The sequence below is a fragment of the Maylandia zebra genome, linkage group LG16 (genome assembly GCF_041146795.1).
Source record: "Maylandia zebra isolate NMK-2024a linkage group LG16, Mzebra_GT3a, whole genome shotgun sequence".
Taxonomy (NCBI): domain Eukaryota; kingdom Metazoa; phylum Chordata; class Actinopteri; order Cichliformes; family Cichlidae; genus Maylandia; species Maylandia zebra.
Genome location: NC_135182.1, coordinates 30,423,609 through 30,441,768, shown reverse-complemented (window position 1 = coordinate 30,441,768; position 18,160 = coordinate 30,423,609). Strand labels below are relative to the sequence as shown.

At 39.3% G+C, this 18,160-nt stretch overlaps 1 protein-coding gene across 1 annotated transcript; it reads right to left on the bottom strand.

Moving 5' to 3' along the window:
* Positions 1 to 598: 598 nt before the first annotated feature.
* stk17b (serine/threonine kinase 17b (apoptosis-inducing)) lies at positions 599 to 17,154 on the bottom strand. The gene is made up of 7 exons (XM_004559095.2): positions 16,615 to 17,154; positions 9,694 to 9,906; positions 6,616 to 6,754; positions 5,368 to 5,494; positions 5,044 to 5,092; positions 3,789 to 3,968; positions 599 to 3,407 (listed from the first exon to the last, which is right to left on the bottom strand). The coding sequence occupies exons 1-7, from the start codon at positions 16,734 to 16,736 to the stop codon at positions 3,188 to 3,190; spliced, it is 1,050 nt and encodes a 349-aa protein (XP_004559152.1). The 5' UTR covers positions 16,737 to 17,154; the 3' UTR covers positions 599 to 3,187.
* Positions 17,155 to 18,160: the final 1,006 nt, after the last annotated feature.

Genomic DNA, 18,160 nt, shown 5'->3' with positions numbered 1-18,160 from the left:
AATTAGTCACGCTGTAAGACTGTGCAGTGCAAAATAGCAATAGATAAATATTTGAAAAGGAAAAAGTCAATCTGAGATGAGTCCTGGAGAAAGTTCTGACCCAGATGAAGGCCCTAGCATGACTAGTGGTCAGAAGAAAGCAAAAAAGGTATACTGGGGACAAACTGAGCCAATTCCGCTATACCTGGTGGGCGGGGAAAAATTATCAATATGCTTTTTGTGACATTTGTTTGTTGGTGTGCGGTGTGATTTTTCTAATGTGAAATATGTACTGTGGCTCCAAAAGGTTGGGAAACACTGCTGAGAGTTACTGAGCTACTGGTTTCCAGTCTGTGCCTGCTCACTGGTACACACTGACACAGTATGACCCAGTATGAACTCTCAGCTCTGCAGGGCCAACAGGGGGCAGCGTGGAGCTGGAAAAATATCAAAGCACAGACACCATTTATTTTCTACAGTCTTTAATGAGCTTTTCCAGTTTGCTTTGTGATGCCTAACATTAGCCTGAAGCTAATCAGAATACAAATTATTTTTTTAGTTATTTCAGATGCAATCAGAACGCTCATACTTTAAAAAACCCAAAACATAAAAAGCAGAATAAAGGTAGATCTGATTTATTTGTGCTTGTGGCAGGTTTCATTCTGACATACAGTAATCCTTCAGTCTCAAGACAACAAAGAGGAACGCTGAGTGACATCAGCGGCACTGACACAAAGAGTGCTCGCACACTCCGAGGCCGCCGAGTGACGCGAGAACAACAGCAGCTGTACAAAAACAACACGACGGTTACAGCAAGAGTCTGACGGAGACAATGGTCCAATGGAGCGTCGGCACCAAAGTGACGTCAGACCCACCTGCTCTGCAGATTTAACCAACTCCAAACCTTTTATTCTCAGAGCAGATGGATTCAAGCTTATTTCCGTTTACAGCAGTCTGCTCTTTTACAGTGTGGCGTTCCAGTTATAAAGGACGACAGCACGGCTCAGCCTCCTCACACACACACACACAGATACACAAAGGCCTTTGTGCTGACAGCAACAACAAACGCACGCAGTGTGGTCCCGTTCGGGTTTGGCACCTAAAAATAAAACCAGAGGAATGTTTTCTCTGGAGGTTGAGAGCTGCCACTGTCTGAGGTCAGGATTTGTTGCTGGTGGCACCTTGGCTCCTCTGTGAAATAGTCATCCCTACTTTCTCATCACCTCTCCACAACTTAAAGCAACCATCAGGAAATACTTCTTCCCACACTCACTCTTCCTGTTTAATCACCTCTTTCCTCTCTAAAAACCATCTGACACCTCTCTGTTTCCCCACTTTGACTTCACTTTCCTGAACCACCTCATTGACTAATCCTTCCTTTCATCATCACCTGAATCTCTGCTTATAAGACACGTGAGTGCATTATTTACATAAAAAATAGAAGTCCAGCACATAAATATTACAATAATAATAATAATAATAATCAGCTTGTGAGAATAACATTAAGAATAGAAAACAAAGAGTGAGCAGCAGCCCTGAGATGAAATCTTGAGGCACCCGGACCTGCGGAGGACTGCAGGAGGTCTAAGTGAAGGCTCTGCACACACTAAGTGCTAAAGTTTCTCCTCTAAGAGGAACTCGCAGCTCAGGGAGGAAATCATTTGAGTAAGTGCGGGCACGGCCCACTCGGCTGATTCACCCCTTTATACTTACTTTTACTGCAGCACACTTCCAGCCAGAAATTTCATAATAACCTAAATGCAGATTAACACTGAAAGGTGCATATTTAGATTTTTTTTTTTAAAGAGCTTTCTATAAGACCCTGAGCTACGTTTAAACCCTCAGTATGAAGCATATGTTGAGAAAATCCAAGTCTGACATCAGGTTTAAAGGCAATCATGCAGCAAACTCTTTCACGAGTGGATACAGGTACCAAAACTATTTTTAGATAATGTTACTCTGACCTGTCCCTTTTTAATATCCTAGAGTCAAAATTTTCCCTCTAATCATGTAGAAGTTGACTTCAGAAGCTTCTTTGTGGCGTATCTAAACTTATTTTCAAAATAATTTGCAAACAGGGCTGTGGGAGTGTAGAAATAGTGGGTTTTATTAACCGATACTCAATTTTGGCTCAGAAGACTGACTATAAGATATCCATGCTGATAAAGGCTTCATTGCATATTTTCTGTTTTTTTATGGTTAAATTGCCTCATGTTATGGTTAAAAACAAAAATGAGACACAGGAGCTCTGGAGGGATGCTTTAGTTTACTATTTAACTTCCTCGCGGTAAAAATGCTGAAAACCTGGAAGTCTTTGAAACTGAACCTTGATGGTTAAAAATCTGTTTAATAATATTAATAGGCTGGAAAATGGAAAAAATTAAGTTGGTAAGTGAATTCCAGAGGGGGGAAAAAAACTCCACTAATGTTGTTGCTTGTATCCTTTTCTGAAGGATTTATCTGCAGCACTATTAAGGAATGTTTGTCCTAAATGTGGTCCACATCTGGCACCGATTCCACCTTACACAAGGCAGATGTCAAAGGAGCATCACCCTAACTCCACCATGTCTCCCAGGCCACATCTGGCCCACAAAGCAGCTGCTATAACTAGCCAAAAGCAGGCCTGATCAGGCCCGAATGTGGCCGCTATCTGACTTTGATGCGACAGAGAAGTTACCCTGACGCGGGCAGCAGCGGATTTTATCTACAGATAGAAACCTGAAACACTATAACGCTGCTGCCTCTTTTAAACATGCAAAGAACAACATGATCTCACTTCCTCATAGCAGAGGCGCTAATCTCTATATCACACATTTCAGCTGAAGCACAAGTGCAACCGAAAGCAGCTCCAGGTGAGTCAACTTCCCACAGTTAAGGCAAAGAATTCAGAAGCACCAGAAATGTTGCATAGATTCCCCTGGAAGTCCTCCGGAGCAGCCTTCATCAGCACAGAGTGGGTTTAAGACAGGAAATTAAATACTTGAGGTTAAACACACCGCATTAACTGAGACGTACTGTACAGTATGAACAGCGACACATCAGAGTTTAGCCGGTTATCTTTGGTTGGTTTGAGTAGATCAGTATAAACAGAACGGTGAATGGTGGCCGGCACGCTGCTGGTTTCCAGGAGACTTAAAACAATTTAAAAGCTCAGAGGAAGAAGTGATCACCGCTGCATCTTCATCTCCCTCTTATCATTTTTGTAGCTTCAAAAGTCAGCATCCTCCTCGAAGCGAAACCTTTTTGCGTGTGAGTGGGATGACTCCAGGAAGTTTTCCTTGTCTTCAAAGTCTTCGTGAGGGGCCGCCCACTTTGTGCCACAGCTCCTGGTACGGAAGGCGGTGGCGGCGGGTTCCGGGCTCATGCAGATTTGCGGCTGCTGCCACAGCCAGGGGTGACTCATACAGTCGACGGCGCTGGGCCGGTCCCTACGGTCAAAACAGAGACAGTCCAACGATTAGACACATTCATGCAAAGAGATCGAGGTGCTGGTGTTTCACTGAACAATCTGATCTTTCCTTCAACCAGATTTCTTCCTTTATAGATTAACACCAGCAGGTTCTTCTTGACATACTAGTTCTGATGAGATCATACTTAGCCCAGCATGCTGCCTGATGAGTGTGAATCCATCACACACCAGTGGAAAAACTTTAAAACAACACATGACGTGACTTGGAAAAACATCCATCACGGTTCTGTTCACAGCTATGTTTTCATTTTCATCTCTCTGTTACATGGAAGTTATGTTAAAACACCCACACTCTTACACTCGCACACAGACTCTCGCACACAGATTGTCATTTACTCACTCAGGTGCTTTGACCAGCAGCTTGCGGATGAAGTCCACAGCGAGCTCAGACACCCTGGAGAAGGCCTCCCTGCTGTAGTCCACATTGACCTGGGAAACATTCAGATACGTCTCCTGCTTGTCGTCCCCAGCAAACGGAGACTCGCCCGTCACCAGCATGTACGCGATGACGCCCACGCTCCTGAGAAACACACACAGGACATATCAGACATGGAGAGTCTGAAGGCTAAATGACACAAGCAAAATATCTGAAATAATCTTAGAAAAACAAATAAGAAGAACGATGTGTTCTCATCGCATTTGCCACAAAAGAAGTGGGAAGCATTACATTAATACCCACACTGCCGAAGATCGCCTTCACTTTCATTTCCAGTTTGTGATGTTTTTCTAATGAAGCTGCATATGTTTTAGATTTATGTTCACAGTGACCAATTCTTTTAAATCAACCCAAGTAAATACTTTACGTTTTAAATTCACTTACAGCTCCACAAATGTGAGGAAATGTGAGGCTGGAATGAGCTTTAAAATTTGTGGCTTGCTTTACATTTTCCAGACTTAACCATATTTTTATACTTTTTTTTTTTTCAACCTCACCTATGGCCATTCATACTACACCAAAGTCAAAGTAATAGAGCAGTAATAGATAGACAATAAAATGTCAAAAAGTGTTTTGGTTTTTCACCATCTACTTTGGAAATGTATTATTTTCACAGTGGGTTTACCATAGAAAAAGAAACTCCAAAAAGAAGACATTCTGTCAGTTGACAAAAATGTTTTTTTATAAATGGTAGGACAGTCTGCAAAAGTGCTAACAGAACTTTATCTGTAAATTTAAACATTTATTTCTTACAATTTAAGCTTAAAGCAGCATTCCTTTCCCATGTGGAAAAACTGAGATATATTCCTTAAATTGAACTTCTTTCCTTATTTTAAAATATGTCAGGGATTACACATGTGGTTAAACTTTACTAAATTGTACTCTGACAAAAAGCAGAGTTTCACTGGTCTGGCACACTTGAGATCAAAGTGGGTTGCATGTGGCCCACGATGTAAAATGACTTCCTGTGCTGTGGTCACTGGTCACCACATCGCTGAGAGTCACTTCCAGCACGTACGCAGCTTAAGCTCAGCTTTTATTCTCCTGGTGGTGGAGTTCATGTTACTTTCTCTTCATGCTGGAAGTGGCAAAGTACAAGTGGTGATACCGCTCCTTCCAAAGGGTTAAACCATAGCCCATTTAGTACAGATATACTCACCAAAGGTCACTCGCCGTTGTGATTGGCTCGTAGTTGAGGATCTCTGGAGCTAAATACAAAAAAGAAAAAGAAAAAAAGAAGAAAAAAAGTAAAAGCTGTCAGTCAACAGTGGGAAGAGAAAAGATCTCTGTGTAATTTCCCAGATTAATTACTGACTCATGGTTCTTTCTGCATTTATTTATAGGTGTGTCACTCATCCACTCTCACAGGAGCTAGCACAGTAAAATGCACATGTTGGGTAAGAATTGATCAAATGCATGATGTTTGTCTATAAATATGTGTGAAATGTCCGCTGCCGCCTTTGTTTCATGAGCGTCAGCTTACCCACGTATTCAGGTGTGCCAAGAATCTCTCGGAGCTCTCCGACCGCACCCAGTCTGCGTGCCAGGCCAAAGTCCACGATCTTTATGTCTCCTGGAGGCGACAGGCTGGTCAGGAGGATGTTCTGTGGCTGAGAGAGGCAGAGAGGGAACAAAGTGAAAGCAGGAAGTGCTCGAGGGATAAAACTCATTTCTGATTGCAAAATTCACCTCATGATGAATGTCTCTGCACAGGAAACAGTTATTTAATTAAATAAACGACTCTTATGATATTGCGCCATTCTCTTTAAAACAGTCTGAGAACATTTAGTGCTGTATGTGACTGTCCTGTAATCACAGGGTATTCACAGGTATAAATAAGACTTATTGATTTAACTTGAAATGAAATTTAAGACCAAATCTGCACACATGAAAGCTGAAAATATGCTCGTTTAAAGTAAATGCACTGAGGTCAGCCAGTATAAGTTCTCCTTTTTCTGTTGTGTCAGTTCAGTTTGGCTGTTTGAGAAGTTAATTTGCTGTATCACTGTTTTTTATTACTTTGATCAGGTCTGGGATTAGCCGATGTCTTTTAAAAGGCTCAAATTGCTTGTAAAAAAGAAAAAAGTGAAATGAAACTCACTTTCTACAACATTATCTGTCTTATTCAGGCCACACCAGCTTGGTCCCTCACACTCACCCAAACTGATTTTAGGACAATACAATACTTCTTTTTAAAGGACCTGTGGGTCAAATGACAAGTATTCCTGACAGTGATGACAGTTTTATGTTGACATGTAAAATTCCCACCCTCATGAGTAAAATAACACATTTAACAAAGGCATTTGCTAAGATTTGGTATTTAGTCAAGATCTTGAATTTTTGAGACAAAAACCCCACACATTTAATCCATTGTTGTGGCCCAGGAGAGTCAGAGGTGTGTGACGATCCTGGTATCAACATGTAGATTTAATTTTGTAGTCCTATACAAAAAAAAAAAAATCAGCTGATTCTTAGGGGCTCAGGTGGTGGACACTCGATTTGACCCTGATGTAGCGGCAACAAAACTCTTCACACCCTGCTGTCACTGCAGCAGAAGTCAGTTCCATGCTCTCTACAATCCTGATTCTAGGCTTAACTGTGGCATTAAAAAAGGAATTTAGGATTTTGAGCGCTTAGAGAAGGGAAACACCCGAGTACTTAAGGTTAAGTCTGTGGTGAGTTGAGTAAACGGTTAAAAATAGATTCACTTTGGTTGGATGTGTCTGAATACCTTGAGGTCTAAGTGGACCAAGTTGCTCTGATGGAGGTAGTGGACTCCCTCCAGCGTCTGCCTGATCAGGCGCGTGATCTGGGCCTCGGGCAGCAGCTCGTCGGATACGCAGTGGTCAAATATCTCTCCACCGGCCGCACTGCATGAACAGGAGACAAGAAGGAATGTCTGGTGAAATATGAAACACAGACCAGTTTGATACAGACTGTGTGTGTGTGTGTTAGAGTTTCCACAGGAGAAAACAAAAATGCATTTATGGATCAAAGGGTGGTGCAGTGGTTTTAGTCTCCAGCCCACAGCCAGAGGGACGCAGGTTTGATCCTGCATGTTGTGGTAAGGTTTTATTGAGAAAGAGAACCTCCTTCCTGCTTAGTCATTGCAAAAAAACCAAAAAAAACCAAAAACACTGCAGGCACACAAATGAAGACTGAAGCGCTAAAATGTACAAGTAGAAAGTTTTACTACACCTCAGATAACTCAAGCTTCTAACTGCCATTTCTGAATTTGAATTTATATCCTTGTTGCTGTAATCGCAAGCAAAATGTCGGTACGAGTTAAGAACAAGCCTAAAGCTGAAGAGAAAATTCTGGTTTGTTTTTCGCAAGTTTCACTCGGTTGACAGTAGTTAGCACTATGTCAGTAGTAGCTGCATAGACTCCACACATACAAAAGTACGTGACGAGCTTGACTATTGTATGGGCATGCCATGCATCCAGAGGGGGACACACTGAGCATCTGTAAACACTGTAAGTTTTGTATGTAGAGCTTTATGTTCAGCCATGTGTTTACTGCGAGCTTTTAGCTTTTACTACAAATCATATGATTCTTTTTGACTTACCCTGTAGTTTAATCTGCCCGGCAGTATATAAAGTAATGAAAGATTTAAAACTTAAACCTCAATAAAACTTAATTTGCTGAAAAATTGGACCACATTTAAAAGAAAAAAAAGAAGTAAATCAAAATAAGTCCCATGTATTTTTATTTACTTAGTTTTGTAAGTACGTCAAATCTAGGCCTCATTTCTACTTTCTTGTTATTATTATATTTCATTTAATTAAAGTGTTGCACCTAATTTTAGTTTCTAGCTCAGTTAGCTGTAAATAACCATTGCATGTGCAATGGCAGCTGGCTGATGCAGCGTCTTCACACTCAGGTATGAAATAAAGATATATTGATAAAGAATAAGGGAACTGCACGAGACTGAATGAAATAATTCAGGTGAGGAATGCATCTATGATCCAGAACAAGGAATTCTAATGGAAAAGTAAACAGATGAGAGATAAATCAGTAAAAATAGCCGGACAGAGAAAGACTTTCAATAAGAATTCAAAACATGCTAACAAAAGTAGAGGTGGAGAAACTGAGAAAGCAGAAACTAGACAGCAGGATGCGGGTAAAGACATTTCTAAACAGGTGCACTACATAGCAAGTTTTTGCCACGCATGATCGATTACTGCTCCTGTTCTAGAAACCTTGAGTTTGTTTATACTGAGATGCAGGAAATGCTGGGATTTATTTTCCATAAAAACGAGCCAACTTGAATTTCACCTGCTTGCCGGCAGATTTCCTCTCTGACTCCTTCCTCCTGCTTCACCTGAAGCAGCTGATTGATGCTGGGTTTCATTCATACAGTCGATATTAAAGCTCATATTAGAGCACATTAATCTGCATCTTTCTAAGACAGCTGTGACTACACACGCCATTTAACAAAATCAGCCCACAATGACTCTGTGCGGTGTTCTGTAACAGAAACCTACAATTTCCTTGTTATTTGTGGCTGTTACAGAATAGGTTCAATGTAAATCCTGCATGACAAAATAAGAAAGAACTGTGGTACGTCTTTGGCAAAGATAAAAACAATCCTCACAATCTGTTTTAGACATTATGACTCATAGATCCAAAACGTTATCACTCCAGTTTGTAGCGGAGCTTTGTAATGCTGGAAAATGCAGATTGTCAACAAATTGCTCCTGGAAGAAGTTGGTCAGTAGTCTTTAAAACATATTATCTAATGTATTAACTGTATCACAGAAAGTCTTTACTTTGAAGGCACAGTGTCTCTGTTTCCAGTTTGCATCACACTTTTCACGACTGCTTAGCAGGGAGTTTCCTATGGAAACAAATACCAACCACAGCAATCGGCAAGCGACTAAAGCAATTTCAGGGATGTATTTGGTGCAGCACTCAGCAGCTTCCAGACTGCTTGCTGAACAGCTGGGGGAATACAGATTTTTCCCTAGTAACCAGTGGTTGCTACTCAGTCTCTGGGTCGATTGGCACTGAGGCCTAAGAAAGAAACTTGTCCATACTTCTATTATCACTGCATCAAAATGGAGGCTTTGCTATTTATTTAGCCATTGCCATGGCAAATCTGAGTATCAAAGATCCAGGCGGCGATGGATCTATCTGATTTTCAAGCACAATCTCAGGTTGAATACAGACTCAACCTCAGGAGTTTCTACTTTCTGAGTTTAAAGTTGGCTTCGAATACTGCTGAAGCTGCTTTCTGGAACAAGGACCAGGCCATTATTTTCCAGACTGTCTTAGATCAACAAAGTGAGCTGTTTACCATGTTTGCACTTTGGAGGGGATTAAGGTGTCTCCAATGACAATTACAGGTGTGGTTAGAAAAAACAGAGCAGTTCATTTCAACAAGTCCTCATGTATTCTCATATCTAATCTTCCAGTTTCAGTTTTGATTGTACAAAGTGACAAGACAAATGGCGGCACAGACAAAGGACGTGACATTCATTTGAAAAGGGCTTTTAAATAGGAAAGGTTAAGAGGTCAAGACTAAGAGGACGGTGGTTCAGGTCACCTTCAGCTCAAGCTTCCAGCATGTTGCTGTAGCTTTCAACCTATTCCTGATAAACCTGTTATGAAGGATGAGCTGTTTGCTAATTTAGCAGCTCCTTAGGACTTGACAAACAGGACTTCGCCCTCATACAAGCGTTTACAGGATCTCACTGCTGGCTTGGCGTATTTGAGGAAAATAGAAGCACTCAAGTAAAATGTATGAATTAAATAGGATGCAGCATATATAAAAATAAAACAGGCAGAAAGTTTGTGTGAACTCACTATTCCAGCACTAAGACAATGTCGTGATCCGTCTCATAAGCGGCATGCAGGTTGACCACTCGGGGGTTGTTACGTGCCATCTCCAGGACAGCCATCTCATGGATGACCTCTGCCCGGCAGTCACGACCTCGTCTCCTCTTTTTTAGGAATTTGGCAGCGAACGCTTTTCCTGTGGTTTTCTCCACACACCGCTTCACCACAGCAAACTTGCCCCTGAGAGGAAAAAAAAGCAGGACAAGAATACACAAACTGAAGCTGAGTTTTAATTTATTTTTTTACAGTTATATTGATTAAACAGGAAATGCCTGAGTAAAGCTTTTATAAAGTTTAAGTAAAAACCTCCATAGTCAAAAATCAAAACCAATTGAAAAAACTGCAGTTCCTCTAATACCCACTGGAGGCTTCCATGTTAAAATGTCCAACTTTACAGCAGAAATAAACATGTTTACAGCCTGCTACACAGACAAGTGGCCTCTGTAGTTATTTCTACTCTTTTATGATAACCCTACAGGGTTTGAATTTTGTGGGGTGTGAGGTTGACAGATGGATTAGTGCTGCCCTCGCAGTCATGTAGGCTCTGTATAGGACATTTACCATCCTATGTTTCAACACTCACCATTGGTAATGAACTCTGGGAATGAACAAGGTCATGGATAAAACAGACCCAAAAACATTTTGTCTGTTTCTGGGTTCAGCTGTAGCGATAAGGTGAGATTTTTCTTTCTAATTCTTGCTGTAGTAAAGATGTCAGTAAATGTATTTTTTTTTCCTGGCTAACATATCCAGGACATGAATTACCATGCATTTAGGTCAAGGCCATTATGTTCTGAAATTCTGCTCATGCGAGGTGTAAGTATAACTAAATCCAGCTTTTTAAACCTTATTATGGGGCAATATCAATTTGATTAAACACATTTTGTTAGGTTCCATTTATTAATATTGGAGTTCATTCGCTGGAGTTGTTTCTAGAAGAACTTGGTTAGGATTTTTTTAGTCTTCTCCTTAGCACAAATGCCAGAAACCAATGGGTCAAGTCATGGTTATTACACCATCTTATACATATACATATAAGTGTATATAAACAGGCTTTTTTCCAGGCTACAAATTGGCCTTTGGCATCAACTTAAGAGAAATCTTTACTTTTCTTTCCTTTTATTTTTGTCCATTGCGTAAAAAAATGTTTCAGATATTTTTACAAATTGTCTATCAAAGTGCTGGTGATTTTCCTTTGATGTAAAACGAAAGCTTCTTTGGTTGTTTCCATCATTTTTTTTTCTGTGCAGGAAAAACCCTGATAGATGTTGTGGTTTGAGCCATTATCCACTGTAAGATTAATTTAGATGGCTAAATATCTCCAACATGATTCACCGCAAACTTTCCCCAATATAAGTCAAATATAAATAATGATTAATATGTTTCATTTTATGCAGAAAATGCTGATTAGTATGTGGTCCAGCCTTTACAACATAATATCTGTAAGTGACTTTGTGATAAAGGTGTTATACAAATACAGAAATGGCATTAGATAACAGGTTCTGTGTGCGGGAGTGTTATCTAATGCTAGTACATTTCCAACAGCCTACTGCCATGCTTTGTCACCGTGGTAACCATTTGTTTAGGTCATTAAACTTCATTTTAGAGCTATTTTAATATTTAATACGTATTTTAAACTTTGTTTAAAGTTCACCTTGTTACCAGCTGTGCAGATAACAGCCCTAATTTCAGCTCTCTAGGAAAACCTAACTTTTCTAGGTTACAGACCCAGAAGGAGTTCTTTGAATTGTGCTAAAACATCCTGCACATCATGTGATAGCATATAAGCCTCCACCATGTTAAACCTTCATGTCTTCTTGTACATATTCTTTTCCTGCTTAAAGGAAATTTGCTTTGCTTTGTTAGCGAGGGAGTTCAATTATTTAAGTAGAATAGATATTTATGTATATTAAATGGTCAGAAGTAGTTTGGTTTAGTTTAATAAGCAGGAAAATGAAAAGATTTCTGGTGAAAAGCCGACTCTACAACTCTACAACAAGTCTCTACAACTCAACTACCTGTTTCTTTTATTTGGCTGCACCTTGTAAACAACAGTGTTGCTCCTGAAACGGTCATACTAGGGATATTCCCTCTCAATGACATCATACAGAGCCAAGGGCAGAAAGACCGGCCTGAAACAGAGTTCAGAGCAGTCCGAAGCCTGAGCTTTCAGCTGACAAGATTACTGACCTCAATATTTGAAACTTTAACCATGTTTAATGCGAACATCCACCAATGGAAGAGGAGATGTAACAGAATAAGCTCCCTCTGAAGACACTTGCCAAAAAGGTGTTTTGTTGGGGGGTTGTTGTTTTTTTTAAGATCAAGATCTTATCTCACGTTACAGTCATTTCAAATACACAGACAAATGATGATTGATGTGTTTTTAATTAATTCCATGAACAGCAACAACCAACAGAAGCATTTAAGCTTCATTCTGACAAATAAATAAATAAGTAAGGACACACAGTGAAAGGTCCTTGTTTAGGGATTTAGTTATAGCTGGGAAATTACCTTAAATTCAAAAGTAGAGCTACTACAGTTTAAGATTAACACCTTTGTGCCAGCCATGTTCTCATCACTGAGTTTTAACACATTTCACATCAGAACTTCCTGTTTTAACAAATTGCAAACAAAGTGGCGAGCAGAAGTAACCCAAGCCGGTTCTGCTTTCTTAAGTCTGCTTTCCACATGTACTTGTTTCCTTCCTCCTGCAGACTAACACTAGCTACACTTTAATGCTCTGCGTGACGCATAATGACTTCAAACACACCTCGGGCTTGTCAGGATATGATCATCAGCTGCCTGCGGTTGCCATGGCTCGTACACAAACACATGATAAAGGTCTCCTTTTATACCAAGGCTTCATATTTTCCCACTGTACAATAAAGTCACCTCCCCGGTCAGAGGCTGGAGTGTTAAGACTTAGAGTCCAGAGTCCAATCACCATTAACTTAGTGCATTACACTGCATGACTCGATCTGAGCTATTCAGCCAGCACATGCAAAAAGTTAGGGTCAGTGTATCAGCATGAATACACAGATAAGTGACATCAGCTGTCCTTCAAATGTGTGTTGTTGCAGCTCCTTCTTGAGCTATCTTATTTTATTTTACTGAGCTGTTTTTACTTCATATAATCTAGTTTGTTACGGGCTATGTTTAATATTTTGCTAACCTGGTAATTTTCCAAATTTGGGGATTTTTAAATTTTTTTTCTATCTGAACAGTCATGCAAGACCTCCTCTTTCATGTGACAAGGTAGCACATTTGCTCAACTCTTCCTGTTTATTAACACTCAATGCTAAAAAAAAAAACATTTTCTGTAGAGTATGTGCAGAAAAGAAGTAAATATAATTTTTTTTCTCAGTTTTCATGCTGTATAGTCTTAACCTCTGTAATTTAACCTCTTGCCTCTCTCTACCTGCTTATTAAATGACAACCCTGTTTTATGTTTTAACTATCCAATTATCATTCTTGGTCTCTACTCCTTCATATTAGCACTAATACACTAATAATTAGTCTCCTGGACAAACGAATCACTCTTGGGCCAACAAAGATTTCAGTGTGCATGTTAATATTAGGATTAGGATTTTTTCATAGTGAGTAAACCACACAGTGGCATATTAATGACTAACCTCACGTTGAGAACCAATCATTTCTGATGTTTTCTTGGCTCAGAATTGGTCAGTTTTTGGGGTCTTCTTCCTGCCATGTATGGCATTTGTCTCCACCCATCTGGGTCCCTCAACATGACAACAATTAAATCCTCATCCCAAACCTTTCCTCTGCTAATGTTTATATTCTGTCTCAGTTTATGCCTCAAGTTAAAGCAGAACAGGACATTTTAGGTTTATTTTTTAAGGTAACTACAAAGTAAATGTGGTCAGGGGCAATATATACAGTATTTTACTGGAATGCAACTTCACATAAACATAAATAGAAGTTTTTTAAGGTCTTATGTAACAGTCTTTGTGGATTTGTGCATTTCCTTGTTGTGATGTAGTAAATGTTAAAAACTGTTAAAAACTGTTAACTGTTATTGTAGGTGTGGTTTCAACAGGAATGCTTTTTGAGTCACAACTCATCTGAAACATGCTGAATTTTTCAAAGTGTGGAAAATTGTCATAGTAAGTGGGACAAGTTTACCCTTATAAAGCCATCAATATTTAACGGTTAAACTACACCCCACCATCACTGGCACAACAGATATATCAGAAGGAAACTGCAGACATGATGTAAGAGTTCTTTTGCACAAACTGTAATTAAAGGCGGAACTTTCTGGAAATCTGCACCTGCCAGTTAAGAGCAGATTAGAGCTATTAAACCTTTCTGCACAGAGGTTAAAATCCAGCCACTGGTTGTGAATATGAATTCCTGCAATAAATCATAAGAATCTTAATAAGGTATGATTACTTGTAAAAGTTGAGAAATACTTCATGCGGTGAAAGTCCTGGGAATTCTTGTTAAGATTGGCTTAGATTATTTTAGCTGTTGCATAGGCCAGTGGTGACAGAGGCCATTACCAGCCTACCAAAGGGCCCTTGTCTAACACCGTTTGATGGCTAAAAGCTTAGATTTTCCTGTTCACTGTCATTTCTTTTGTGGAGATACAGGTTCACTCCACACTGTGAAAATGTCTTAAAAGTTAAATTACTCAGAAAAACTCAAGTGTGACAGATTTAACCCGTTCCATGGTGGTGTGTAAATTTTAAAATACATCTAATGACAGTTGAGTCAGTAAATACAGAATACTGAGATCTATTTGATCATCTCTTAGGCTGTTTAACCGTTTTCCAAATTAAATACTACTTCCTGTAGTCTGGTACAGGAAGGGCATGGGGAAAAGGTTGCAGCCTCTTTTGAACCTTTGTCCTAAACCAGCTGAATGTTTTCAGACTGTTTTTCATTGCAGTTAAAAAGAAAGGGAAATATTTACTGGCGTGTTTTTAGAGATCAAACAGGACTTTTTAGTCCCATGGACTAAAATGAGTGTGATATTTTTACTACTTTAGTTTTTACTCACTGTAACACAACTTCAGGGTTTTTCCTGCTCAAAACACAGCCTTTGGGGGTTGACTACACTGTGTGTTACCTTTTAAAAATAAGTTTATGACTTTACTGTTATTTTTGCCTCTTTGCTGAGCACCAAGTATTTTATATTCACAAAAAACTGAATGACAAGCTTGACACTAAATTTTTCCACAACTCTGGTATTGTAAGGAGTAATTGTAAGGAGTCCTGAAACAGTCTTAGAAGAGCAGAGGATGCACCAAGTTTCAGATTTTTAATATATAGGTGTATCGTCTTGGTTAATTTCATTCAAAAACATAATGTTTTGACATGAAAATTTTATGTTTATGAACAGCATTTTGTTGCTGTATAAGATTAACCATAATTCATGTAGCAATCACAAATTTCAATAAATAACTTTTTTTTTTTGCTTAAAGTGGGCAAAATATTTGCTGTACATAGATTGTAAACGAAAACCCCTTTGAAAGCCTGCAACACATTTTACTCACATGCACCTCGAGAGACTAAACAGACTAAAAACCTCTTTTCTCAAGAATACATTAATGATTCGGTACAAAGCTCATGTGTACTTAGGTGAAACTGCACAATTAGCCCAGTATTTGGTCATGCACACTTTCGACTAGGTAGAGTGTTGTTTGTGCTCTATAACAGCAATAACTTTGTGTCTTTTAAAGAACATCAGACTTTAAATACCTTCAGATACAAAGTTTTATATTAGCTTTATATTATATTATATAATATAATATATATTAGCTTTATATCAGCCAGGGATATATATCAGCCTAATAGTTTCAAACATCCCTCAAAATCTATATTCTATCTATCTATGCAGGAGTCACTATTTTACAGCCTATCCGTTAGTAGAAAAGTAATCTCATAGCATACTGGATGCACAGATTGAGAGCGCATTTACCTGAGAAAGCATTGTTACAAGCATGCTCTTTATTTTAATCAATATAAATAGATACATAAGCAATACAATGCTCCAAACCTAATATTCCCAGTCAGCCCTTGCATTAAAGGTTATTCCCAGTAAGGACCTTTTTTCTTTTTCTTTCTGGGAAAAGGGTGCTTGATGTGTAGTGATCGTTAGTGAAGAGGTACTGTTTAATCCTAAATTAAGCTTGGTGAATATTTAGTAGGAGGGTTATGTGATCTTTAAAAATGTCAGGTGTCTACTTCTCCTTTTTTGGAAACCAGACTGTGTAAAGTTCACTTATGAAAGACACAAACAAGAAGCAAGTTACATGCATACATGTGCCTTCTTGCTCTGCTTTATCTTCAAAGCAATGACAGTCAAATAAAGAAATGCTTGGAAAAACACTGACGTGCACCTACTAGGAAATGTAAGCACACGCCATGTTTTTAACACTTGATTTCTTAGTTCTTCTTATTTCTACACCACTGAAAAGAACACTAATAACAGATGTAGCCGGTAGGCTATATATATTGTCCCCGTCTCCAACTGATTCAGCTCCACTGTCACAACAGGCATGGGAAATCTTTCACAGCTCCTACAGTGCGACGCATCTGTCCACCAGAGAAACATCCGTCCTATCATCTGACATTTACTTTGGTGATTTTGAGATATTTGACTTTCCCTATATCAGTAGCCGTGTATTTACATGTCTACAGTAAAGCTGATACCTTCTATGGCACTGGACGGTGCGTTCCTGTACCTGTACTTCACAAATGTAGTACTAAATAAATACAACAAAAGACTTATAAGTAGTAACCCTTTCTTAGTAAGTGATAGTAATACAGAAACTGAGTTTCATCTGTAAATATCTGACTGTATAGTGTCAGGTACAGCTCCCAGGTGTCATATACAGCAGGTGCACTCTCTGGCGGACTCACCTGCCCAGCTCCCCGGTGATCTCGTACACAGTCTCCAGCGGCTCCGTGCTGATCGGAGTCTGAATCTCGCCGAGCAGTCCGGCGGAGAGTCCGCTACGACTGTCCAGCCGCCTCCGAGACATCTTCCTCTCCTCCTCGGTGCTGCTTCCCGGCTGAAAACGGTGCCAAACGCCGAGCAGAAGTGAGAGAAACGGTGAAAATGAGCTAAACTAACGTTACCACTGCTCGTTTCGCCGTAGTTACATGTTAATGTTAGCTCAGCCGGTCACCGCGCGCCGCTCCAGCTCCCCGGCTAGCTCAACTGTCGCTAAGTTAGCTCGACGGCACTTAAAAAGTGACTTAAACCGATTTTCCTCAGCTCAAGAAAAGCGAAGCTTGGGTCTATAAAGTCCGCACTCATGGGCTGTTAACACAAAACCTATCCGAGCTGCCGCTGCGGTCGGCTGTTAGTCCGCTCATTGAGTTTGTCCGCACAGTTTGCGATCATTTTCACATCCCTGTTTGACAACGTCGTCGACGCGTCAGTGCGCATGCGCACTGCTTTTGCGTTCAGTTGAAAGGTTTGAATTTGGACACGGCCGACATATGGCAGCCTATTCATGTCACTAAAGGAGCGGGTTCGAAGTTCAGAAAACATAAATGAATAAAATAAATAAATAATGAATCTTAATACTCAAAAGTTGGACTGTCAAAGTCCAACTTATGAGAGTTAATTTAATTTACAATATTTGTGAAATAACAAGCTTAATGTTTGTTTGTTTTTTATTATAAATATAAGACATATGGTATATATGTGTGATATGATTTTTCAGTTTTACAATAATTTTATTATAATAGCACTTCATCACCTTGACATACTATCTAATAATGGTGACTTATTGTAATTATAGATGGAAAATGCCAATCATGAAATAGAAAATGCATATCTAGGTCTTGCACATATGAACTCAGTTTTCAAGATTTTAAATCTCTTAGCTCGTGTGTCTTTAAAAACACTAAAAAACTTATTTCAAAAATACATTTGTAAGATGAAAAGTTTAAATTATATCAATGGAAATTTAGATTTGATATCTCACAAATTTGACAAAATATTCTACAAAATTATCAGAACTTATAAGTTTTTAAAATTTATTTATTTTTGCCATTTCATCTAGTGTTTCTCTTTCTCGCACAAGGTTGCTTCCACATAAAACCATCCACTGTGTATGTACAATGTGTACCTTTATTAACAATGATCTAAGCTTAACACAGCCCTCAGCATCTAAACCAAATTTTCATTACTGCATGCATTCCAATCTGATATCTTTAAATATCTGCATCATTAATATATTAATGTAGCTTCACTTATCCTTTTTCCTTTTGTTACTTGGACAGAAACCTCAGGTTTAGTAGAGGAGTGTTTAATCAGGGTGAGGCCTCCTTCATGATATACTTTGGTACCATTAACACAGTTTGTTGTTGACATACAGTGGCTTGCAAACGTATTTGGCCCCCTTGAACTTTCCCACACTTTATCACATTACAGCCACAAACATGGATCAATTTT

Excerpts from the sequence above, each read along its gene's own strand:
- stk17b (XM_004559095.2), bottom strand. The coding sequence starts at position 16,736 with ATGTCTCGGAGGCGGCTGGACAGTCGTAGCGGACTCTCCGCCGGACTG. Across the intron at positions 5,495-6,615 it reads TGGTCCACTTAGACCTCAAG|CCACAGAACATCCTCCTGAC; the intron begins GTATTCAGACAC and ends TGCCTCTCTCAG. Across the intron at positions 5,093-5,367 it reads TGGCACACCTGAATACGTGG|CTCCAGAGATCCTCAACTAC; the intron begins GTAAGCTGACGC and ends TTTTGTATTTAG.